The 25,617-nt window shown below is 48.9% G+C and overlaps 2 protein-coding genes across 12 annotated transcripts; both read right to left on the reverse strand.

The window, feature by feature from the left end:
- Window positions 1–226: 226 nt before the first annotated feature.
- Window positions 227–3,907, reverse strand: LOC112900127. Of its 7 annotated transcripts, none has more exons than XM_025968877.1 (16): window positions 3,622–3,907; window positions 3,438–3,460; window positions 3,165–3,356; window positions 2,888–2,956; window positions 2,699–2,812; window positions 2,539–2,607; window positions 2,344–2,409; window positions 2,177–2,230; window positions 2,035–2,097; window positions 1,855–1,917; window positions 1,465–1,608; window positions 1,226–1,381; window positions 1,075–1,155; window positions 929–990; window positions 738–850; window positions 227–437 (listed from the first exon to the last, which is right to left on the reverse strand). In XM_025968877.1, exons 1-15 carry the CDS (start codon window positions 3,770–3,772, stop codon window positions 751–753), a joined length of 1,407 nt encoding a protein of 468 aa, XP_025824662.1. In that variant the 5' UTR covers window positions 3,773–3,907; the 3' UTR covers window positions 227–437; window positions 738–750. The 7 variants fall into 7 exon arrangements, with proteins under 7 accessions (XP_025824662.1, XP_025824666.1, XP_025824661.1 ...); XM_025968881.1 differs by lacking the exon at window positions 3,438–3,460 and having other exon boundaries at window positions 3,165–3,271; window positions 3,622–3,709; window positions 3,783–3,899; XM_025968876.1 differs by having other exon boundaries at window positions 3,165–3,292; window positions 3,394–3,460; window positions 3,622–3,723.
- Window positions 3,908–20,386: 16,479 nt separating this feature from the next.
- LOC112899432 (cation transporter HKT4-like) lies at window positions 20,387–22,906 on the reverse strand. 5 transcript variants are annotated; one of them, XM_025967910.1, is made up of 4 exons: window positions 22,220–22,581; window positions 21,573–22,092; window positions 20,965–21,183; window positions 20,387–20,777 (listed from the first exon to the last, which is right to left on the reverse strand). In XM_025967910.1, the coding sequence occupies exons 2-4, from the start codon at window positions 22,028–22,030 to the stop codon at window positions 20,591–20,593; spliced, it is 864 nt and encodes a 287-aa protein (XP_025823695.1). In that variant the 5' UTR covers window positions 22,031–22,092; window positions 22,220–22,581; the 3' UTR covers window positions 20,387–20,590. The 5 variants fall into 5 exon arrangements, with proteins under 5 accessions (XP_025823695.1, XP_025823694.1, XP_025823696.1 ...); XM_025967909.1 differs by having other exon boundaries at window positions 21,573–22,142; window positions 22,220–22,355; XM_025967911.1 differs by having other exon boundaries at window positions 21,573–22,130; window positions 22,220–22,331.
- Window positions 22,907–25,617: the final 2,711 nt, after the last annotated feature.

The raw sequence follows: 25,617 nt of genomic DNA on the forward strand, positions 1-25,617 counted from the left end.
GCCGGGTCAGATTCAGGCGAAGAAACCACCACCACGCCTCCGCGGTCCGCGCCCGCGTCAAACAGCGGCTGGGAACAGAGGGACATGCGCCGGTGCGTCCCACCTCACGCCAGCAGATACGGGGGGATGCAACGGCCGCCGTGCCGAAGGCGCCGCGTCCGTTAGAGACGGGAGAGGCCAACCTTTGCTTGTTGAGATCTCCAAGTCCAAGGTGCCAACTCAGAACTCAGAAAAAAGAAAACTATATATGCATATACATATACACCGGAGAAAAAACACATGCAAATATGCAGTATATACAGGTTCGTTCGTATCCGTAGAATTGCCGGCATCCGGCAGGGGTTGCCGCGTCCGATGCTTCAGCAGCCGGCAGGTCGGCGATGTCCCGGAAGGAAGCTTCCACTGTTCAGGGTCGTCAGTTTTCAAAGGCAGCACACCTACAGGAAAAAAAAAGAAACGGTTCACACCGTTTGCCATCGCAAAAACCCAGATCAGACTCCGTGCACGATTGGTCAGCTGCATGTTCAAGCTCGCAGGTTCTGAAGAGGAGACGGGAGCGGGTCGCAACTGTAGTCCGACGGGATAACTCGGCGGCCGCCGTGACCATGTTCCATTCCGGGTTCGGTCAACGGTGCCAGGAGTAAGTATCACAGAAGGTTGACCAGCCGTGTAGTATTTTTAATTTTTATACACCTATTTGTAGTTTTTTCCTTATTTTTTGAGAGTCCAGTTCATACCTTACGTGGTTCTCTACTCTACTTGTCGACTCTGCGCTTGTTCTTGCGGCTGCTGCCTCTGTCTTTTCTTTGCCTGATTTTTCTTACTGCAGAACAGCACACCGAGGAACGGACTGCAGGATCAGTCAGAGCATCAGAAAAGCTTAGCTACTGATGCATCTCTAGGTAGGAAGCTATGGATGTAAGCTGACCGGATCGTGGCTGACAAGATCTTGTAAATGGAGAGCACCGGCAGCGCGAACAAAGCGGAAGCCTGAAAGCGCGCATCGAGCTGGTGAGTTTCAGAACCACGGCGAGCTTGAGCACCGGAGATCGCTTACGCGACAGGAGAACCTACCGTCAGCCACGCCAGTTTGTCTGCTGGAAGAGGTGTCAGCAGCCGAGTGTCCTCGAGGAAGCCCTCGACCCCGTTCTGAACCTGTATGGCACCTGCGATGAGTTCCAGATATATCTGAACAGAGGGCACAAGCTTGAGTAGAAGGCTGTGCCTGATGATGGTACTCGCACGCCAACGAAGCGAGGCTTCTGCAACCGGATGTTACAGGCTCCATGTAAGGTTCGAGAGCCACATTTGCTCGGGACAGATGCGGTTCAGACAAGGCGACGATACAGCTGATGTATGGTTGGGAGAACGCCTTGCATTCCTGAATGAGTCAAAATGTTCAGATTCAAATGAGAGTTTAGTTCAACGATACAATGAGAGGGGAAGGAACATATGCAGCCAAACCTGCCAATAGTGTCCAGCAAATTCTCGCGCCTTCACCGTACATGGTTGGATAGCATCTCTGCAAACTCTGTATACTGCCGATGTGTATACCGTGGTAGTATTCCTCAGTGAGGTGAGATGCTTTTTGGCGATAGGAACCCATTTCTTCAGAAGGCATGCATTTTAGGGAGTTCATGTAAAAGAAGAGTTAGCGTCTCAATCCAACAAGACTATGCTCTATCAATGTGCATGAAACATTGAGTATGCACATTGAGAACCAATAGGCAAGCATCTTTTTTAGGGAGGGGCACCAGTAAGTGGTATTGAACGGGATAAAACGGATGACGTAACCTTTCTGTGAAAAAAATGGAAAATAAATGCTTTTTAAGTCTGCAGGCACCAGGAACCTACATTTTGTGCCTTCTGCAAATGTGGCTCCATTAATCGCTGAGCATATGTCGATTTCTCAGCAACCTGTCCAATTGACATATAAAGTCAACTGGTGCATTTAAAAATAACTTGTCTATGAATCATTGCGGAATTAAAAACACTCCGGGAATCATCAATAACTAAACACACAAACAAAATAACCTTTTGCATCAGAGGACCAAGCACAGGTTTCCCATGGGCCTGCCATTTGGCAGATGCTACTTCCTGCAAATGCATAATTCAACTAAATTTTAAGTTGAAAGCTACTAGAACTCTGCTAATTCGATGCAGGATTCCACCTAACCTGACAGCGCACGACACGTGCTGCAAGCCAATGTGGAAGCCACATACCATGAACCTGACAACAACACATACTACCTTGATGAATAATGGAAACACTAGGCATGCAAAGAAATCCTAGTACGTTTGAAACCAGAAGAATTCCTTACTAATACCGAACAATTTTGATACCTTTGCCAACTCTTCAGCATTCAGTTTTGCTTCCTTTTCCAGATCAGAAAGTTTATCCTGAGCAAACTAAACCACATGAAGCACGATCGTTTCAAAAAGATCACATGGAGCACAAGTTTTTTCTGACGACTCTACGAAGCACAGAATCAACATGCTAGAGTGCGAGACTCCAGTTATTTCTTTGTGCATACTAACCTGTGCAATCTGAAGTCTGCCACCGAGGTCCTGAATTTTCTTCCTCTGCTCAACATTAATATTCTCTGCCTGACAAATGATGTAAATTCTGGTTTAGTTTGTGAAGAAACCAACACTACGTCATATATTCATATCACAGCATACTATAACACGCACTTACATGCTCCAACTTGTGGCTAAATTCATGCCAGTTTTTTTCTGCTTCAGTAGCTCGGGCTTCTAATGATTCTCCTTTCCTAACCTGGTCTTCCAAATCACTACCCAACCTCTCAATCTGTTTGTATTAAAAGTTAGTCCACATTCCTTTCTTTTGGAACATCAACTACTACTGTAAATGTGATTCTGTTACCTGCTTTTCTAGCACATCAACATTCGTGTTTGCCTTCATCACCGACTCATCATCAGCCACATTTACCTTCTGTAAAAGAGAAAATTAAGGCCCCAGACTTACAAACTAACAAGAAGAAATGGGAGGACTAGGAACGATGGATAACTGAGTTAAGAACGACAAGTTCAGATTTAAACCGTTTTCTTAACTTGGATGTCCCACAGATTAGTCAACAGCTACCACGAGATTAGGCAGCAGTAATTTTGAAGACAAAGAATAGAAAGTCTTATCCCCTCACCTGCAGAAGTTCTAGCTCGCCTACCAGTGCTGCCATCTGTGCCGTCCTCTCCCTGACAACACTCTCCAGCTGCGAGGTCTCCTCCGTCCTCCTGTTTATCTCATCGTCTAAAGCCAAAGAACTTAATTCTTTCACCCAGTAAACAAGATAACAAGCAATCAGGTACCTGTTCCCATGCACAGCTAAGAGAATCTGAACAAGAAACACCATATAAACAGCCCGCTCTTACTGAAACAGACAAGTTCTTGCTAGTAGTAGCAACTATCTCTTTACCACACCAGCGACCCATTGTATGACTTCGAAATTTCAGGGTGAATTTGAAGTTCAAAAACCATGCAGAAGTTAACCATGATCAATATCAGACAGATACTAGAGACGGTACTTCTATCCATAACAAGAACAAACAAGGTCAAAATGACGATGACTTGTAAAAAAGAGAGCACACGTGAAGACTCACCTAAGGACGCGACCTTGGACCTGAGCATCTGAATTTCCTGTTCCTGCTCCGGCGACGGCGAGGGACCGACTGAGGCCGCAGCGTCGCACTGCGCTCGAACAAAGCAGAGGCAGAGGATTGTGGCAGCGATTGCAGCTTTGCGATTTGCCATGGCTCAATACCTCTCTACAAATTTTTCGATTCACTGCAACTATTCTTCCGAGAACACCCTGCCTTTCAGTAATCTTCAGGCCTGTTCATGGGCGCCTGCACTGATGGGCTTTTGCTCCAGCAGATTTTAGCGGGAGCGGGAGGCGTCAGTTTCCTAATTTGCTTACGGGTGCTTTCTCCGTCTGCTACCTGGGGAGTGGGGACCGCAGCTCCCTGGTCCCTGGTCGTACACGTGGCAAGGGTAGGCCGCACACGTGGCCTTCCACGGCATAGGGCGCCACGACACGTCGTGCACCAAGGACACGGCCCAACCGCCCAAGAGACACTGGTCGCTGACCATGATGACTCGCGCGTGACGCGAAATGTGAGTACCTTTTCGCACCCGTCTTTCAGGGCAATCCAGCGGTAATAAGTATTTTCATCGAGGTGCTTTGCGCAAAATTGATGGAAATCCCAGGAGGCCAGGGCCCAGAAGGCCCAAACTCCGAAAAGGCCACAGCAACCGCGGCGACGTGCCGCCGTCGTGGCTCCCAGCGCAGCCCAGACCTCGCTGTCGTCCTCCTCAATAGCCGCCTCGGCGTCTAGAGAAGTGCGCCGCCACACTGTACCTTCCGCGCCAACGCCACCGGAACCACACCCCTCTCGAACCTCCGGGAAGGCCCACCTCGCCGGCCGGCCACCTCGCCTCCCCGCCTCGCGCGCGCGGCCGCCCGGGGCTTGAAGGCCTCGATCGGCCGGCGCCCGCCAATTTGCCGCGTCGCTTTGCGGCCGCGGTGCGGGACCGGAGCGCGCGGGAGCTTGCGCGATGCGGGAGTGGACGGGGAACTGCGGCGAGCGGGGAACCCGACCCGTCTCGCTACTCGCCTCCCCTCCGCCTTCCGCCGCGCACGGGAAAACGCGGTGCGTGGCCGCCGCGAATTGGAGGCCTCGACGGGCTTGTCGTTCAGCGCGCCGCGCGCGTCGAAATGGTCGCGGGGGCTTGTAGCCGCGGCCAGGGGCCGGAGCGCGTCGAAGGCGGTGGGCGGCGACGCTCGGTCCTTGCCCTCCAGGCTGCGTACGGACCGGCGACCGGCTGCCAGAGGAGAACGTAGAGTTTCTTCAGGTGCGTCTCGGCTCGCCACTCCTCCTCTCTCACAAGGTGACAAGGGCACGCATGCACGTGCTCGACGCCCCCGACCGCTACGTGGGCGCGGAGCGCGGGTTGGGCTTGATGAGCGCTAGACTGGTAGGATTACACTATCGGAGCGGTCTGGAAATTGATATCGTTATGCAGAATGTCAGATGGATGAACATGAACACCCAACTCACACGCGGTGGATTGCGTTTTATGGGATAGCTCGAGTCGATTGTTAGGTTTCTTTGGTCCAAGTGGATGTGCAGAAGCTGCATAACGTGGGATTCATCTCCTCTAGGTCTCCCCATTGTTGAAAAGTGAAAACCATATGCGCATTTTCTGCAAGTTGGATCTTAGTGGTTGAAAACCATATTTGTGCTTGCTGCAAACAGGGTTTCAGTGGTCAGTTTAAGCAACATCCATGCTCTTAGTACGGTTGTTTATGAAAAAGGAGGTAACTAGCTAGCTGATTGATTTGTAGGTTCTGTTAGAGTAAATTTTACACCAGATCACTACAAGAGGCCAAACTGTTAGAAGGGACACACACAAACACAACGTAGAGGCTGGAATTTCTGTGGGTAATTAGCAGTGCTTGAGCACTTGGTATTCCTCCCTTTATATAGAGTACAAAGCTAAGCTAGAGTACAAAACTAACTTGACTACCAAGTCATATACTTAACCACTAAGGCACTAACTTGTCTACCAAGATAAGCTAAGCTAGAGTACAAATCTAAATTGACTACCAAGTCATAGACTTGACCACTAAGGCACTAACTTGTCTACCAAGACAAAGACTAAAACTAGACTAAGGAACATGAGTCTTAACCATCAATTCTCCCCCTAAGCCTCATGTGCCCTTCTTTGTCTCGATCTCGGCCAGCCCGATTCGAGTTCTTAGTTCCTGGAACTTCACTCGCCCAAGTGACTTGGTTAGGATGTCCGCGAGTTGATCCGCCGCGTTGATGTAGCTGGCCTTCACACTCCCATCTTCAATGCAGCTCCGAATGAAATGATATTTGATCCGAATGTGCTTGCTGCGTTCATGGAAGACGGGGTTCTTTGCAAGTGCAAGGGCAGACTTGCTGTCCACCCGGAGCTCCACTGCTTCGGTCCTCCTTCCAAGAAGCTCCCCCAGCAGCCGAGCCAGCCACAATGCTTGAGTTGCGGCCGTGGTGGCGGCGATGTACTCAGCTTCGCAGCTAGAGAGTGCCACCACCCGTTGCTTGACTGACTGCCAACTAACTGGACAGTCGCCAAGGAAGAACAGAGCACCGCTCGTGCTCTTGCTTGTGTCAATGTCGCCGGCGAGGTCGCTGTCGCAGTATCCGACGAAGTGTGCCGCATCGGAGTGCCTTCCGTAGTGTAGCCCGTAGTCGATCGTGCCTGAAACGTAGCGCAGGATCCTCTTGATGGCCTGCTGGTGCTCCACCGTTGGCCGCTCCATGAACCGGCTCACGTACCCGACGGCGAACGCCAAGTCCGGCCGGGTGTGCACCAAGTAGCGCAGGCTACCGACGATGCGCCGGTAGTGCGTTGCGTCGACCTCCTCTGCCTCGCTGTAGCGGCTCAGCTTCAACCGCTCCTCCATCGGAGTGTGGGCGGGGTTGCAGCCCTCCATGCCACCCAACTCGACGATGCGCTTGGCGTAGTGGGCTTGGCGAAGTGTGATGCCGGCGTCGTGCTGCCGGACCTCAATACCGAGATAGAAGCTGAGCAGCCCAAGGTCACTCATCTGGAATGTGTCCATCATCTGAGCCTTGAAGGCGTTTACCTCGCTCTCGTCCACGCCGGTGATGACCAAGTCGTCGACGTAGACGCCGACCAGCAGGATGGAGTCGTCCTTGCCTCGTGTGTACACCGCCGCCTCGTACGCGCTCTGGTGGAAACCCATCTCCTTGAGCGTGTCGTCGAGTTTGGCGTTCCAGGCGCGCGGTGCTTGCCGGAGTCCGTACAGCGCTTTCCAAAGGCGCAGCACCTTGTTCTCCTTGCCGGCGATGACATGGCCGGGGGGCTGCCGCACGTACACCTCCTCCTTCAAGTCGCCGTTGAGGAACGCCGACTTCACATCCATGTGGTGGACGCACCACCCCTTCTGAGCAGCCAGCGCGAGCAGCACGCGAATGGACTCGATGCGCGCCACCGGTGCGTAGGTGTCGTCGAAGTCGATGCCCTCCTGCTGGATGAAACCCCTTGCGACGAGCCTTGCTTTGTGCTTGATCACCTCCCCGGCCTCATTCTTCTTGAGCTTGAACACCCACTTCAAAGTGATGGGGCGGTGGCCACTTGGTAAGTCGGTGAGCTCCCAAGTGCCGTTGTGCTCGATGGAGTCCATCTCCTCCCGCATCGCAGCACGCCAAGCCTTGTCACCCTCTGCCTCAGCATAGGAGCAGGGCTCTCCTGTGTGCGTGAGATGAAGCTCGGCGTCGACGTTCCGTTGCACATACCCAGGCTCCCCCTGGTCGTCGCCGAGGAGGTCGGCGATGGGGCGGTAGCGTAGAGGCGTGTTGTTGTGCGCTGCGTCGATGCGGTCATCATCGTTTACCAGCGGCGTGATGAAGACCGGTGCCGGCGCAGCTGCTGGGGCAGGGACCCCCACCGGTGTGCAAGGCGAGCCCTGCTGGCCTTGACTTGGTGGAGTGTGCAGTGTGCCCAGCTGATCCTGAGCTGGTGCGGCTGCCGGCGGTGATGGCGTTCGGAGAGGCGGCGTCGGCGATGGTGGGTTGTCCGGCGGAGGTGGGCCGACCTGCATGTACTCAACAGTGAACTCCCCTTGGGTTGTCACCGTGCCGCTGGTGGTCGCCTTCGACCAGTCCCAGCCGCGCCCCTCGTCGAACACGACGTCGCGCGCGACGCGCACGCGCCGTGTCTTTGGGTCCAGGATGCGGTACGCCTTGGTGCCTTCCGCGTAGCCGATGAACACGCCCGGCGTGCTCCGGTCGTCCAGCTTGCCGACGTGGTTCAGCTCCTTCACGTACGCCAAGCAGCCGAAGGTGCGAAGATGACCGACTGCCGGTGTACGCCCGTGCCATGCCTCGTACGGGGTCTTCCCCTCCAAACTCTTGGTCGGCGACCTGTTGAGCAGGTGGACAGCGGTCACCACCGCCTCGCCCCAGTACTCCGCCGGCATGCCCCGCTGCTTGAGGAGCGCGCGCGCAGTTGCCACCACCGTCTGGTTGCGGCGCTCGACCACGCCGTTCTGCTGCGGCGTGTACGGCGCGGAGTAGTGCCGCTGGATGCCCTCGTCCGCGCAGTAGGCGGCGAACTCAGCCGAGGTGAACTCGCCGCCGTTGTCGGTGCGCAAAACCCGCAGCTTGTTGCCGCACTCCTTCTCCGCGGCGGCCTGAACGTGCTTGATGGCGTCCGCTGCGTTCGTCTTCGTTGTGAGAAGGCCGATCCACATGAACCGGGAGGCGTCATCCACCAGGAGCAGGAAGAAGCGCCGTCCTCCCGGTGTCGCTGGTGTGACAGGGCCGCAGAGGTCACCGTGGACGAGCTCGAGCGCCTCCTGCGCGCGATACTTGGCCTGCTGCTGGAAAGGGCGCCGCTTGTGCTTTGTCAGCACGCAGGTGTCGCACAGCTGCTCGACGTGGTCGATCTTGGGCATCCCGCGCACCATCTCCTCGCGTTCGAGCCGCCGCAGTGCATCGAAATGGAGGTGCCCGAACCGCTCATGCCAGCGCCAGGCCTCGTCGTCGCGGCGAGCAGTGAGGCAGAGGGGCTGAACCACCTCGACGTGCAACACGTACAGGCGGTTGCGCCCGCGCTCGACCTTGGCCACGAGGCGCCCACTCCGGTCCCAGACTTGGAGCACCCCGCCGGCGATCTGCACCTTGGCGCCGTCCTCATCGAGTTGGCCAAGGCTAATGATGGAGTTGCGAAGCGCCGGGATGTAGTAGACGCCATGAAGCACCTTGTGCTCCCCCGTCTTGGCCACGAATATGACGGTGCCGACGCCGCGGATCTCCACGGCTGACTCGTCGCCGAACTTGACGAGGCCCCGGACGTCGCGGTCCAGGTCGGCGAAGTACCCGGCGCGCCCGGTCATGTGGTGCGTGGCGCCGCTGTCGAGGTACCATCCCTCAAGCTTGTCGCCGTCGGAGTCGTCGCCGAGGAAAGCTTGAACTCGCGGTTCGTCGAGTTGGAGCAGAGCAGTCGCCGGCGGTGGCGCAGTGTCGGACGCAGAGGCGGAGCGAGTGGGGATTAGGGTTCCACCCTCCCCACCTGTGAGTCGGACCACCGGGCCGACGTGAGCCATAAACAAGGCGGGCTCCTCCTCAGCTTCCTCGGCCTGGGCCATGTGGGCCGCTCCATCGCGCTTGGGCTGGCGGCAGTCGCGGGCCCAATGACCACGGCGTCCGCAGTTCAGGCAGGTGTCGGCCCGGGTCGCCTTACGTCCCCCGCCGCCGCCAGTACCTCCTTTTCCCGTGTCGCCGCCGCCCGACTTGTCATCGGTCGCGCCGCCGGTCTTCTCCTTCTTGCGCGGCTGCCGGCGATTCCCCTTCGAAGACGATGCCTCCCGCTTCTTCTTCTCCTTCTGGCGGGCAAGCCACTGCTCCTCAGTGTACAGCAGCTTGCCGCCGATGGAAACCGGGTCGCCGGCGTTCTCCTCGCGGTCATCCACCGCTCTGAGCCTCCCTGTCACATCCTCGATGGACAGCGTGGAGAGGTCTAGTAGCGTCTCCATTGACAACGCGATTTGGGAGTACTTCTTGGGGACGACGCGGAGAAACTTCTCCACGGCCTTCTCCTCGTCAATGTCGGTGTCGCCGTGGCGTGCCAGCTGCTGCATCAGCGTCGAGAGGCGGAGAGCGAAGTCATCGACGTCCTCCCCAGGCCGAAACGCAAGGCGGTCCCAGTCTTGGCGCAGCTTCTGCACCGTGGCCTTCCGCGCGCGGTCGATGCCGATGCGTGACGCGGCGATGGAGTCCCACGCGGCCTTGGCGGTCGGCTTGTCCGCCAAGGAGATCACCATCTCCGACGGCACCGAGGCAAGGATGGCGTCGAGGGCCAGCCGGTCCTCATGGTACTCGGCGTCGGCGTACGCGACAGCCTCCCAGAGCTGTCGGGCCTGCAACTTTACCTTCATCAGCAAGCTCCACTCGTTGTAGTTCGTCTTGGACAACATCGGCCATGGCGTGCTTCCCCCCGACTCCTTGATGACGCGCTGGACAACCGGCGAGTCCCGGCGGTGGCGATGGCGTCGGCCACGGCGCAGGGGTGACGGCGAGAGCTGGCGCTGCCTGTTAGGGCCGCGGCTCATGTTCCGCCGGTTGTGGTCGTCTTCCTCGTCGCGCAGGGCTGCGGCCGCCGCTGTTGCGGCCTCTGCCGCAGCGACCGCCGCCTTGGCCGTCTCGGCCGCCTGCGCCGCCGCCGCCTCGGCTGCAGCGATGCGCTCCTCGCGCGCCTGGCGCTCGGCTTCGGCTGCTGCTGCCTCGGCAGCCCTCCGGCGGGTGGACGAGGTGGACATCCTCGGGATCGTAAGCTAGCTCTGATTCCAAATGTTAGAAGGGACACACACAAACACAACGTAGAGGCTGGAATTTCTGTGGGTAATTAGCAGTGCTTGAGCACTTGGTATTCCTCCCTTTATATAGAGTACAAAGCTAAGCTAGAGTACAAAACTAACTTGACTACCAAGTCATATACTTAACCACTAAGGCACTAACTTGTCTACCAAGATAAGCTAAGCTAGAGTACAAATCTAAATTGACTACCAAGTCATAGACTTGACCACTAAGGCACTAACTTGTCTACCAAGACAAAGACTAAAACTAGACTAAGGAACATGAGTCTTAACCATCACAAACGAGGTACCTAATCTAGTGCGTGAGACCTCGAGTGCTACTAACTCAAGTCTTTTAATTTGGCAACCACCATTGTCCACCAGCTTATGTTTTCCATTGGATTTGTGCTTGAAACTTAGAGGAGACTCAGAACAAATTATAGATGGATAAAGTTCAGTGGTTGATTGGGGTTTTCAGTTCAGTGGTTGAGTTGGAACTTGGAACACTGGTGTCCAATATGTTATATTGATAGCATGTACCAATAGCATATCATAATCAACTATTCTTATGTGGCTTTGAGCATGAGGGGACAGTGTTGGTGTTTATACATATTTTTTTGTTATGAACTCAGGCTAAACAACTAATAGTTAACTAAAATCATCTTGCACACGACATAAATTTATCAGCATTTTTTTAAGTTCAATTTTTGTATGTCATAAGCAATTGTACTTCAATCTTCAACGAAAGTTTCTCTAACTTTTGTGTACCGCATACATGTATTGTGCATTGATTAGGGCTGTGTATCTGTAGATTTTTCCAAGTTCTAGTGCGGTTTTTGCTTGTATATCAGAATGCAAAGCAAAAGAGCATATGTACGAGGCTACCTTAGTGTTTTGGAGATGCTGTTTTGGATTTCCATTTGTAGTATTTTGATGTAGCATGTTATGTTTTATGGGGACATGGGGTGACCACATAAATCTCAAAAGATAATTTGTTCCTTGCAATTTTGTCTTATCGTCAAACCTTGTTTATGTAAACATTGAGGGAGGTATCTAACATGGGTATATAAAATATTAAATAATAAGCACAGGCTAATGTACCGCAACCATGAAGAATTTATCAAGCATTTTAGCCTAAAGTATCTAGCCATGATTTAATCAGCATCTAGAGAGATTATTTTATCTGAAATAAAATTTAATTAGGTATCCAAATTTCTGAGAGGTGTCTTCCACTGGCCAACAATCAGAGCTTGATTTTGATAAAACTTATCCATTTCCTTTCTTCTTGATTTGCTAGGCAGATTTCATAAACGTTTCCATGAAGAACTGTCGTCTACTTGTTCTGTGTTTGTATCGTAGTTTACTTGACATACATGCCCAGATCCTCATGTTAGTTGCACTGCAACTGCAATTTCGCTTTTGATCAATATTGTGTGTAGTGGGAAAGTTTGAAAGAAACATCTAAAGGCTGTTTGATCAATAAAAGCTTCTTGAAGTGGAAACTGGTAACAGAATATCAGACACTTTCGCTTTGCATTGTTGGAAGGACTAAGGAGAACATTTTCATGCAACAGGCTTTCAATATAGAACCTGACCTGAGGTGAAGAATGAGATATGGCAGGATCAACTCTGAGCATTTAAATTCACAGCTCGATGGAATCTTGTTGGGTCAACTTTGCTGTAAGATATTACTCTTTTGAAAAGGAAGGTATCTGCTTATTGCTGCTGAAACTCATATACATGACTTTTTCATTGCTGTGCTATGTTTGGATTTTTTTCCCCCAATTTAATCTTCATTTAGAGCTAACTATTATTGTTTGGAGCATGCAATTTGTACAGTAATAGTGTATATACCTATATATTGATGCGTTTTGTTCTAATATTATGTCTTCGCCTGCTACTGTAATTAGCCATATGGCAGTGTTCATTCACAGAGGCATGTCCTTTGCAATAGGAACAATATTCTGACAACATATCTTCATCTGCAGCTTCTGACACTGCTTTGCATCCCATGTGATGCCTTAGGTTATCTGGTGTGATCTGAAGCAGTGCTGCATTTCTGTCACAGCTTATGTGAAATGCTGTGATGAGCTTCTTTCCATGATGATTATGATGAGTACCAAGCTGACATGTGGCTTTGAGGTGTTAATTATATATGCATTATTAAATTAATGTTTCTTTTACCAATCTTGCATTACAATTCATTTTCAAGCTCTATCCCTTTAATTTGTTGTTGGCAAATGTGGCATATAAGGATCTGTTCTGAGCAGATATTTATGCATTGCAGTCACAGATGAAAAAAGATACATATATAATCTTATGTTAGTACACAGATGTAGCCACTGTTGCATTCCATGGCAAGGGCCAAAGAGAAAAACACTATCTAAAATAGAGCTACATGCACATATTATTAATAATCTTCTGTTACCTTACAATTACCATGTAGTAATATTACTTGAGTTGAACTGTCTTTTTCACCATATTTATTTCATTCAATTATCCCATTTTGGTTTAAGTGCCTTCTGATTTGGATTTGCAATTTGTGAAATTTCCTTACCTCGTTTGCATCTTTCTTCTTTTTCTGGTTTTCAGATCTCTTACTGTTATTGCAACTAATGTGGACAGATGAAGGCACTTTACCCTGCTTAGAACATCTACAGATCAAGTAGCAGAAACAGTCTGTGCTTTGCTAAGAACAAATCAAGTCCATGATCACAATATCAGTAGCTGTACGCTTATCATCTCTCCCAAGTCTTCAACCAAGCTATATATGGTCTGCAGTCATATGATATTTGTGTTTAAGGTTATTCTTTGTTTGCATGCATGAATTATCGCTAGCTTGCCTGCAAGACCAAAATGTAGACATTGACCAAATTCAAGTTCTTTAAGCCTGCAAGAGCAATACACAATACGCAGAGATCAAGGTGTAGCCAAGGATGGACTTGCCAGGCAATTGGTGATGTCTGTATTTCCTCTTCATGATGAGGTGCCGGCAAGTCATTCTTGGCTGCATCACACTCTCTGCCCGCTGTGCATGGCCCTTGCTGCACTGTTTCATTATGCTTTCTTTAGTAATTTTGCTAGGTCCTTATGGTGTATAGATAGAGAAGGATATTTATAGGAAGCACTGCAAGTTGATCTGAAATGGTTCTGGAACCTCCTTTTGTCATAAAGTGTGAAATTATTGGCATAAACTTTCTCTTATTGGACTGAAGGCTCTGGAGCCTTTCCATTTATTGGAGCTTTTCTTGATTTCCATTTTCTAACAAGATTTGTGGACCAAGAAGTTGGCACCTATGGATTTGTTTTGTCAGGCTGGTTGTGTGAAGCATTTATTCAGTGGTTTCGTTTTGGCCTTTCTAAGCTGGCAAAGTCACAATTTTTGACTGAAAGTTGGAGCCTCGCATCTTCCTCATTAGATTAAAGAAAAACAGGTTTGACTGCATAACATGTATCATCACATAAGATGGGACCCGTGCTTCTGGCAACAAAGATGACTCATGTAGTTCATGAGTCACAACCAGTTACTTTTGCTTGTTGATGATGAAGAGTGCTTCAGCCCTTTATTTATCACATGATATTGTGAAGCTGCTCTTGATACAATGATACTTGGGTAGCTCTGGTCCTTATTTAGATTATTGGTCTTACTGCTTTCCCTACACATGTTCAGTAAATCCTGGCCTTCAGATTTTTCAGGATCAGTGACAGCCTTGTTAAAAAGCTAAATCACACCTGCAAGAAAGTGGGGCATCCACTTTGACATATGAAGCTAAAAATAGGCATTGAATTTCAGTCTGCTAGCTATTGCTAGGTTCTCTGTCGCTGTACTTTGCATGTGTTTGGCATATGAAAGCTTCAGTATCAGTGCCCATCACTGTCTGGAAATCATGAGCACAACCAGGAGAGTGAAAGAAATTATCTGATCTCTGAGGCCTGAAAGTCTATCAAAATTTTAGTGTGAAGTTATTTCAATTATTGCAGATGTTATGGTATGTTGGGCAGCATGCCTTAACTTAAGCAAACTATATATATTTAATTTCTCTAAATTCTCCAACGATTGTAAAGTTCTTGATTTAACTCCAAATTGTTAGGTCTACTAAGCGTTTCTCTTCATCTGCCACTGTATCTGTTTTCTTCCTGATTGGGAATACTCAAAAGTCAATATGCATTATATTTATTCTGAAGTCTAATGTCCCAAGAAAAAACTGCTTCTACAGCATCTACCATGTTTAGTACATACTTTTTGCTTCATCAGGCAGCGCAATGGAGGGTTTTGGGCTTCAATTCTGTCCATAATTATTGCTGTGGATATCAATGCTGACATGGAGCTTATCTCATCCGAGTCAGCTTTGGGGTAATGAAGGGTGTCTTAAACTGAAACTTATTTAAGTTTACAGGTTTGACGCTACCATTCTCAGGTATACATTGCCTGTAACTTTAACTCAATACCACCGTCATCTTGAATTTTACTGAAGTTAAGATAAAAGCCTTGTTCCCCATTGTCCTTTTATAAATAAGGTATCATCATGATCTAATGATGTTAAGGCCGCCAGTGAGATGCTCTTGTGATGATGTGTTAGATTTCCTTTTAGCTTTAGCCGTCCAACCTGCTCTTAATGATAAGATAGACTTATTTTTTACGTGAAGCAGGACCACAGTTACTGATTACTTGAGGAAAGTGGTAACCAATGTATTCATTTTTTTTTTGAACAAGGTGCAGCACTTTCTCAACATGGTACATGAACTGGTGCATAGTAGCTGCAACTTTATGCTTCTCCCGTAGTGCATGCTACATGTTTTTCTTCTGCATACTAATGCTATCACAATTTTAAGTACATTTGTTAGTTGCTGAGCGGGAACCTTGAGGAGTCTTGACGTGTAGTGTTTGTTGTATTTCCCTTGGCTTTTTGGTTTGCATGATGAGGCGACTCAAGTAGTTCTTTTCCATCAAACGCCAAAGGTTAGCATACAATAATGGTACAAGATAGTGAGAATATTGTCTGACAGATGCACATATAAAATTTGACATGTGATGCCAGATGGAGATCTCTTGAGCTTGTATGCAAGCCCTGTATACTTGCAATATTCATATATTTCAAATTGCAGAAATAACAAGATGTATCTGACTTCTAATAGTACAAGCAGATGTATAAAGCTGTAAATAGATGTCAATTAGAGGTTTAACTTGAGATGCAGGCTTTTTAGGGCTTACATATATGCTTGTTCTTATATTTCCTTATTCGAGCTGACATGAATGCAAATCTTGGAGCTCTTGACAGTGCTTGAGGGCCACACACGAGAGGAAGAGAACTAGGTGTAGCCAAGGACAGACTTGCCGGCTAACTCTTTAAGCCTCAGCAAACCTGATGAGACGCCCCAAATTCCAGGAGCCGGCAAGTCATCCTTGGCTGCATCCCGTTCTCTGCCAAATAGGGCATGGCGACCCAGCAGAAGCCTCCCTGTATATTTGGTTGGTTCTAAAGCTACAGGTACCCCTTCCTCTTCCTTCTCTTCCTTTGCTTCTCCCCTACCATGTGGCTGCTTTGCTTTTGTGTGGTGTGGTCTGCAAGTGTGCATTGCCATGGGGTGTGGTATGGTGTGCATTTATAGGCACGAACAAGTTGGATTTGGAATAATAGAGATCACTGCACAATGAATTCTTTATCACAAAAGTTTCAACATAAAGCTTTCCATTTTGGGATGCGATATGGCTCACCAATTGGCTGGCCTGGGTGTGTGTGATTTTCGATTTTTAAATTGATTTTGTGGGTCCCATGGACTTGGCATGTTCTGGATCTGCCTTTTGCTGACGAGGTGCCTCTTTCATTGGTCGAGGCGTGTGATTGAGATGTGCTACTGCCTGCAGCAGTGCGCATGTGGGGGTGTTGAGGCTTTTGATCTTGAGACTTTTTAACCACTGCGGCAGCCTTCTTGGTAGTCCGATTTTACCTCTTCGAATCGCAAGAAATTTGGTGGCTTGGCTACATACATACCTGCAGGCCATTGACTGTTGGATTTCCATGAATACTGTATAGGCAATCCTCAGTACTCTATTAGCAGTGGTGAGTTGTTTGGGTCATCTATGCGTCACGTTTTTTGTTTATATGTTTCTTAAACCAGCAATCGGATTTAGCACAAATTGAGGCATTCCCTGTTTTATTGTAGATTTGATTATCTTAGCTAAATTTCGCTATTCCTAAAAAACAAATTATGTGTCGTGTTTCATGCTTGTTTTAGTCACATCATCTTTTTTTCTGGTGGTCGGGTGGGGAGTGGGGGAAGGGATGACAGGTTCTATTGAGAAATAATTGGTAAGTTACATGAAATTTGTTTTTCATAGGCACACCAACACCATATTTGACCACTCCTATTACCTTATTGGCCATCCTCCGCTACCGTGCTGGCCACAAACTACATGTACGTACGTACCTTGGGTAAATCTTCCTCCCTAGCACTTTAAATTTCAAATTCTCTCAAATGCCCAAATTCCAAATTGAAGCCCTAACCCATAAGAGAATCTTTGATCTTAGCAGAGATGGAGTAGTGGATGATGGATACCAATGGAATCGGAAAGGGTGGTGAAGAGCGAGAGAGAGCTCTCTTTGTGAGATAGACGCATACAGTATGGGAGAAACACTTATAGGGGTGGTAGGTAAATAAGGAGATCGGCTCTAATATAATTTTGAGCTAAAAATATATAAAGGCCAAGTTAAATTATGAAGAGAATACTAGGGTCATGATCTATTACCACCCCTAGTTATACACCCCTATTTACGGATAACATTCATCAACCCATTATATTATAGATAGATATATCGTTATTTGTAGCCACATAGCACTCAACCAGTTAGTGTCTTTTAAACTGTTTGCAGACCAAGCTTTGTCTATTGTGTTAACTATAAATAAATGACAGAGAACCGTGTTACCACTGCACGCGCCCTTAGTACTCCATTTTTACAGGTTACGATTGACCTAAAAGAGAAGAAACCTAGCTACCTCTGAAAATCGATTGACAGGGGTTCCTACAAAATCTAGAGGAATGGAGAGGTGATACTGCTGTCGGTGGCCGTTGCTATTGGGGCATTATTCTTATTCCCATATAGGCTCAAGCCTGAAGCCTGCACCTCGCCATCGGATATTTTGGCAGTACCCTCTTCTTGCATGGGTCCCCGACCCGACCCTTCCTTGATTTGATGCCCAGCGTATCCCCGCTATTGGATTGCGTGTTTCAGCCTGTCTGCCTAAAGTCATTGGTGCGCAACCTCGTAGGTGATGTGTGATCACGCCGGGTGCAGGCCTTGGAGTGCTTGTAACTGGCTAGGCAGGCAGGCCTAGATCGATGACTCACCCCCTCTGGCAATAAGCAGGCGATATCTGCTTCTGTTTACGTACGGGGCTGCTATAGAACTATTGATTGATCCGGGACAGTACGTGTTGGCTTCACTTGGACGGCGTTTGCGTCCGTGTGGGGGTTCGGATTCAGATCCCTTTTGCACTGCATGTTAACGGTTCTAAACGTTGGTGTTAACGATAAGTTAAAAGAAATGCTACCAACGTTAACAGGTATTTTTAATCCCTAGTGTTGGCATTATATTCCCAACTGCGTCCAACTATTTGTTCGACCCAAGTTGGAGATTTGAATGAGGTTCAAGACCTAGCTAGTGCTGTTGTGGGTGCCAGTATCCTCCCCTTTTTTGCTGTGGCTCCTCTCCTCGCTGCCGCAGGGAGGGGCCGGGGCATGTCGGCTCATTTACAGATGCCTTGTTTTTGCACCGTACCACCGGGTCGGCACTTATATTTCTGTTCCTTTTTTGGTTCGTCGGGACGTGGGAATTGGATTCTTTCCGGTGCTGGTGCCATCCCGTCCCGTCCACCCAGAAGCTGTAGACGCGACGCCTCTTGACCTCCACATGGTGCTAGGCGTACTTTTTTTTTTTTGAGGGAGGTGCTAGGCGTACTGCTAAAGCAGCAGCCCGCTCACGCTGACCGGCTTTCCATTGGTGGCCTTCATGTGGCCATGTCTGAAGCTTGGACACGTTTTCAACAGCAGATGCAGATTGGTGCCTATCGGTACGACTGAAATGGTAGCGACCAGTGCCGCTAGTAGTGCTAGTACAAAGTTAAGGTGTAGGAGTACACGTTCGTCGTCGTCTTCATCGGCTAGGGTGCAGTGGCGGAACGTGAGGCATATGGAAGGAGAAGTCAGTTAATGTTAATGAGCTAATCTAGGGTAGAAAAGAGAGGGTTTGTTCAGCTTCACTGTATTAATATTAGCTGTTATGGCATCTCGTTGGTGCTTACATTGAGTAGTGTCAAGAAACCGGAACGATACGCAGAACTGGAACGGACCACATGGTGTGGATCCGGCTGCGTACGGCTGGCTACCTTTAGCGCCGAGATTCTAGGTGCTCGATATGGCGGCGTGGTGGTGCACTGGCCAAGAGATGCGGCGCCTTTTATTCCGTTCTCTTCCTGCGTGCGGGGTGATGATGAGACGGTCTGATCTCGATTTCCACAGCAAGAGCCCGACGTGGTCCCTGTCGGGTTTATTCGTTTTGTTTAACTCAGAGCATCTCCTGGCCGGCCTTTTCTTTAAGCATCTATCCGGAGTTGTGTAATCTTTGACGGTATATATTAATATATATATATTTGTTAAGCATCTCATTTTTTTGTTCGGACAGCTTATACTCATCCTTTCGCCTTTTTCTAATTTGGACGTGGTTGACAAATGGATTTATTTTACAGGATAAGGATGGATGAATACTGGTGCAAAGAAAAGTTTTATGGTGCTGGCTCTCTCGGGAAAAATGTTAAGTTGCTAGGGCCATCTTGCAGTGTTGAATAACTTAATCATATACATAAGAGTGTTTGGTTGTCCATACAGGAGAATGTCTACATAGGTTTGTGAAAATTTGTCTCCATCCATTCATTCCTCGTGTCAAGTTACGTATCCATTCAATCCGCTTCCACTCATCAAGATATGCATGCGATGATATTTATGAACCAAATTTGTCGAAACATTGCAGGTTTGCAATGTTAACTGCTCCACTTGCTGGCTTGCAGCACGTTTGAATTCGTTCTCGCGACTAACCACCAAACATTGCCATTACTGGAGAATTAAGTATATTATTAAGGATATGAGAGAGTTCTTCGAGAACATTTTTTTTGAAAAAACTAGAGTTCTTCAAGAACAAAAGAGGAAATTTCTACTACATTCCAAGGGAAGAAAATGTTATAGCCGATGCATTAGTGAGGAATGCAACTTCTGTAAGATCGGATAACCCTAATTTCAATTGTTCTAATTTCACTTATTGTGGGGTTTGGCCTGTGAAAGAAAAACTTTGTAACTGGCCATCTTGGGCTGACATTTGTACTGTTTTCTGCATTTGAATAAAAGTTTATAGCCCGTTTGGGTGTTTTACCTTAAAAAAAGGAATAATTCCTCGCATGCCATTGGTTAAATAAAAAAACCCACCAAACATCGAGCCGAAAGGCACATAGCTCGAATGGGCTAGTCTCCCCAACTGGGCTATTTTTCAGCCCAGCAGCTGAGGAGCGTGGCGCGGGGTGGGCTTGTGGGGGTGCACTGCACCCAACAACGGCGGTATGCGGGCCAACGGCCCAGCTTGTTGTGCGGCATTCACATCCCGAACCTGTCTACCCAAGCTGCAAGCCTGCATCTCTGCCGGCTCCGACGAGGTCGATGCGACGGCGGCCGGGGGTGGTCTCGTCATTCTCGGTGCGCGGCGCGGATTCGATGTTTCGGTCCTTGTTGGGGCGGTGCCTGCCGGCACCGCCGTCCCTACTCCCTAGCACTGCTCTACCAAAGTTCCCCTTTCTCTTTTTCGCGACGCTCTAATCTCCCTAGTTCGTCAGTGTTTTTTGTCTGTCCTGGCATATGAGAAAATGACCAGCCTAAAAGGACCTATCAGCCTATGAACGCTCCTGATCTTTCCCCTCTATATATATCTACCAGTCGGAATTCGGGAGAGCGTAAGTTGCCAGCTTGACACTCATGATTTCTTCATTCATTCATTCTCTGATGATTCTCTTGCATTTTGTACAGATGGAATTGCTGCTCAGACAATCTTTCCCCATGCGATGCAGAAGATGGCAAGGCTCTGGATTTAGCTGATCCACTACTTCATGATTCTTGTAATCGGGCAGCTTCCACCCTCTGATGTGGTGCTGTGCGTGCACGGTCAATCTTTTTCCTCTTTGATGATGAACTTTTTGAGCCTCCCGATGAACATCACCAAGATAATTATCAGCTTACCCTCATCGGTCCACCAGCCGACAAACCCATATGAAGCAGCTTTGCAAGCGGCATCAGGTTTCATCAACTTCTCACAACTGTAGCCTAGCGAGTACCCCACATTGCCGAACGCGCTGTGGAAGAAGAAATTGTGTTACTGCTTAGAAATTAGAAGCAACAAGCATAAACGGCATGGTACATGCCTGGAAATTGGCTTATGCTGTTTTTGCTGATTGCATTTTTCCCTTGTCGATATAACTCATGCTTAGATGCTGTTTCTGGAATGGGCATGACTTTGGTTGTGCAAGGATATGAACTTGCCTGATCACTTCAAACATCATGCTGAAGACATTGAAATTTAGTGGATCGGCAGACATTGATTTCCTTTCAGTTATACATGCCAAAAATGTGAATAATGCGAGGCATGCAGGGCTGGTAATGCTAAAATCCTTCCACATTGCTCTTCGACTCGGATTTTTATCTGCCAAGGGATGTTTATCACTATTCATTGGGAGAAATGATACATTGGAAGGAAGGTACCTGCAGATAAGTAACAGTCTGTTATTAAAAGAAGCATTAAGCGCACTTGAGTTTTTTTACTGAACGATGATCTTCTAGCCTTCTAGGTAGCATGGGAGAAAATATTCTTATCTGGAAGTTCATTCAAATTCATAGGAAAACATAAGGCTAGTATTCTGCTAATTAGGATTTACCAGTTTCTCTTTCTTTCACAAGTTTTAGCACTTAGCCTCTTCAGTAGTTTTGGCTCATTTCGTTTTCGGAGTCAAGTTTTTAGTGCTGAAACTATTCTACCTGTGCAAAGTTTCTGAAAATGATCCTGACAATATGCTACAGATAATGACCGATCTAAACATGCAGGTTAGATTAACAAGATTTATCCTAAAATAGGGGTTGGAAGGGATACTGACATGACTATTGCAAGTAGCAACAAAGTTGGTGATGAGAAGGTGGAGATATCAACAACAGCTTCACCGGCTTGTCTTGTATTGGCACTCTGAAACAACGAGCCTACCAATTTCTGAAACCAGTTCATTCTTCCAAAGGCCTTTGAACCCCGCTCGAAAGAGAAAAGACATATAACTTGCAACAAAATCAGCCCTGTTACTGTCAGAAAGATGTAAACAGAGTTCCGCTGTGTGGGCAAATGCTTGTATCCAGTCTCCTCAGGATGCTGAAGGATGTGAGCGTACTCTTGTTTTCCACTGACTTTCCCCAAGGCCCACACGCTTAACCTTAGGAGTGGTGAAAATAAAGAATTGCCTGCTAGAATTTGGGGGATCACTAGAAGCAAAAGAACAGAGTTCTTTGTGAAAGCTTGCATATTACTGTTTAGGGGAGTGAACCCACAGTTTGCAAATGAGGACATTGCTGTGAAGATGGCAAAGGTGCATATTTTGATCTCTTTACTTTGTAGGACTTGCCTTGCATCTGAATTAAGCCAAAAGTAAATAATAATGACTACAGAGCTGCACACAACACTAGCAAAAAAATAACCTGTCACTATGTGGGCCAAGATAGTGCGAGAACTATGTCTTGTGCTTTTGGTTTGCTGTACCTGGTTGTGTGATATAACAGCTTCTGATTGGCCAGATTCCATATCAATCTGATCTATGTTGTTGGCAGAAATGCTGGCCTCGATTTCCCTCCTGATCGAACTTAAACTTCTTTGAGAAAGCTCTTCTTTGTTGGCCTTTGCATTGTTCAAATGAAGCCCTAGCATTGAAGTGAACACTTCCCCTCCCAATAGCATGAGAAGGATCAGAACCCAGAGCTGCTGGTCAGATAAGTCCTCCATCTGAATTGTCGACATGCTTGAGACAGTCGCTGTGGACACAGAGGTGAACATCAGGTCAAAATCCCTTGGAACTGGCTTCCCATGTGGGTTGAGACTCTTCAGAGCAAGAAAACCAGCAAAGGAGATTGCCATGAAGTAAATGAGTTGAACTACAAAAGGATTGCTTTGGAAAACCAGACGCCAGAAAGAGTGTGTGATGAATTGTGCCACACATCTGGACATGGTAGCAAGCTTCATGGACAGAAATCCAAGGAGCTTCTGAAATTTCTCTTCAATGATCCTTGCCGCTTCCAAATATGATAACGAGAGATTTGTGGCTACATATGATCCGACACGTTGCAGAATATGTAAAATTGAACTGGATGGATGCATTCTTGAGGGTTTGTGTGGGCTTCCAGTCGATGGTGTTGGAGCTGGCAATGGAATGTGGGAGGTTTTATGCAGGATTCATGATTTCTCTCCTGCCAGTGTTGCCTGATGCGAGCATGGTATATATGGAGCTTAATTTGTAGTGTGGGGCAACATTTTCACCAGAAATTTGTTCTTGGTGGAGACTGGGGAGTCCCAAGTATTTGGCTAGGTTCAGAGCAAGGTAAGTATATCCACCTCACACAATTATGGTGCTGATGGTGCCAGCATTAGTCCAAGGTGTAATTGATGCTTGCACCGGCAGGTAATATCGTCCTCTTGAAGCACATTTGTGCGAGGAGAGGTCTAGTCTTCAGAACTCAAAACTCGGGAGGAGTAGCTGTGATTTTCCATGCTAATTCAGAATTATTTAAAATTCAACCTGTGGTGTAGATTGTGTGATTCCTGGGGCATTCGTTCACGAAGATGCCACAATTATTGAGGTGTTGTTTACTGTTCCACCAAGACCTGTTTTATTTATTTATTTGTTTATTAATTTTGAGAAAAAAGTGCAGCGACGAGTGCGGTTGGGTAAGTTTCATAAAAGGAAAAGTGTTTAGAAAATGACTTGTGCAAATTTGCAGTGACAGAACTGACCCTCTGCTCATTAAGAGAAGGGGCAACCGACACCTATACCTACTTTTGCAGGTGAATATGTGCGATGGTGCCAAGTAGGAGTGAATGGATCCTCCTTTCGGTTGGAGATTAGCCAGTGGGATGGTCCTGGTGGTGCTCAATCAGCCAGCGGAGCCGGTGCATGCATCCGTGCAGAGCTTGTCCGCAACTCCACAAGATCGCGAAGACAACGGAGATGAACTTGTAATTTTGTCTTTTGCACGCATGCCATGTCTTGACGAAAGATATTAATTGGTAGTAGTTAGTAGTGTACACGAACAAGCGCGCTAGCAACTGTAGAGGCGACTGTTACTGGACGTCTTCTCTACCTGAACTGACTGGGTAACTGCTGCAGCTGAAGTCCTGGTGACATTGACGACCATGCCGAGCACGCTATAGGCTGATGGCTGGAGCGAGGGTTTCTCTCCTTCTCGTCTCGGCGGCGCAGATGGCGATGACACGTGCTGTGCCAGGGACGGAAGTCTGCTCCGATGGCGATGACATGTGCTGCCAGGTAGTGGAGTTGGGACAGAAGTCTGCTCCGATGGCGATGACAAGTAATGCCAGGTAGGAGAGTTGTGGCGGAACTTTGCTCCCATGGCGATGACATTGACGGATGATGGGATGGAATGGCTCCCTGATCGAAGGGGGGTTGGTTATCTCTTCGACCGGTGGAATTCTCTCCAAGTGGGAGGAGATATCTTGGAAGCAAGAGGAAGCATAACGCGATACAAGATCGGAATCTGATGCACGCATAATTAGTGGATTATACGCCGCACTCGATCCGGATGACCATCATCCCCAATGGGAGAGGAGAGGAGAGCCCACGCCGGGGAGAGGAGTGGCCATGGAGGTAGTTCTCCTTTGCCCGGCGCACGTCCGCGTAATGATGCCCCGCGAGAACGTTCCGGCCGACTGATCGACTGCTGAAATGATGCGCCGAACGCGGGGGTGGAAACTGGGGGCGACTCGCCTCGACTCGCCGGCCAATCTGTCTGGCCAGCACATGTTCGTCTCCCGCGGCGCGTTCAACCCAGCGGCCGGCATGGATGGACAGCGCAGTCCACACGCAACCATCTGGGATGTGATGGCCGTGTGGCCGGCCGGTGGCAGAGTTTGGGTGCCATACAGCGCGGCCTGAGGACGATTGGGCGATAATTGCGCCCAATAATTGAGATGCAGTTCTGCCGTGGCAAGGCGGAGGAGTTCCTGTGATGCTCCATTGAGTGGCTGTCAGGTGCGCGCGCCGCTCAAAGCCTGCCGGCCGCTCATGTTGTGATGCCCGAGGTTGGAGCATCCAACTTCCAAAGGCTTAAGCCATACGCGCACGCTTGCGACTGTGACCATTCCTCCTTCCCCGTCGTCGTCGACTCGTCGTCGTCATGTTTCTTCAACGGGAAGACGACGTCTTCGTCTTCCATCCTCTTCTTTCAGCAAGAAATCTGGGCCGCTCCATAGAGTTTGAGTGTTCGGTTCGTGGGCCCTCAACGGCCCAGGTTACGCGTTCACTGGGCCCGTAGCATTGTCCCGAGCCCAAACCTGACCTGCCTCCTGGCCCACCAAACTGGAGATGCGTCCTTTCGTCCTGTCCATATTAGCGGAGGAAGAAGTTGCTCTGCAGTAACTGCACTCGCCCACTGACGTGTGGGCCTGAGCCATTTAAAAAAAAAGGATGAGCGGAGGCGGCGACGGCGAGGGAAGCCACTGCGGCCTGCGGGTGCGCGATGTCCGTCGAGCTGGAGGCCGTCCATGTGCGGCGCGGGGGTATCGGTCTCCCACGCCGACGACATCACCGCTGCCCCCTTCCTCCCTGGAGCGGCCCACCTCCTGGGGTCACCGCCGCACCATCCTTGCTCAGTTCATCTCCTGACACTAGATACATTCCAGCGTGTAGGGTTCATCGTATAGTTGCAAGTGCAATGATATGGTGGTTGTACCACGAGGATTCCTCCTGACCCAGTTAAGAGTTCACGGAATTTCAGTGGTTCTCACACAACCTGCTGGAGTTCCCTTTACTCATTTCCCCCCAATTCCTAGAATTATTCGTAGCCCAAAACCCGGGGGGGGGGGGGGGGGGGGGGGGGGGCGTGCGGCGGGCACGGAAACTATGCTGATGCATTTTTTTTCCTTTGTAA

This window comes from Panicum hallii, chromosome 7, assembly GCF_002211085.1.
Source record: "Panicum hallii strain FIL2 chromosome 7, PHallii_v3.1, whole genome shotgun sequence".
Taxonomy (NCBI): Eukaryota; Viridiplantae; Streptophyta; class Magnoliopsida; order Poales; family Poaceae; genus Panicum; species Panicum hallii.

Bases quoted from the DNA above. Each gene is read 5' to 3' on its own strand.
- LOC112900127 (XM_025968877.1), bottom strand. From the start codon at position 3,772: ATGGCAAATCGCAAAGCTGCAATCGCTGCCACAATCCTCTGCCTCTGC. The intron at 2,957-3,164 runs GTGAGGGGATAA...TCTCTTTTACAG, and splicing joins GCGAGCTAGAACTTCTGCAG to AAGGTAAATGTGGCTGATGA. The intron at 2,608-2,698 runs GTAAGTGCGTGT...ATCATTTGTCAG, and splicing joins TTAGCCACAAGTTGGAGCAT to GCAGAGAATATTAATGTTGA.
- LOC112899432 (XM_025967907.1), bottom strand. From the start codon at position 22,831: ATGCATCCATCCAGTTCAATTTTACATATTCTGCAACGTGTCGGATCA. The intron at 21,184-21,572 runs GTCAGTATCCCT...ACTTATCTGCAG, and splicing joins TTGCTACTTGCAATAGTCAT to GTACCTTCCTTCCAATGTAT. The intron at 20,778-20,964 runs GCAAGTTCATAT...CTTCTTCCACAG, and splicing joins ATGATGTTTGAAGTGATCAG to CGCGTTCGGCAATGTGGGGT.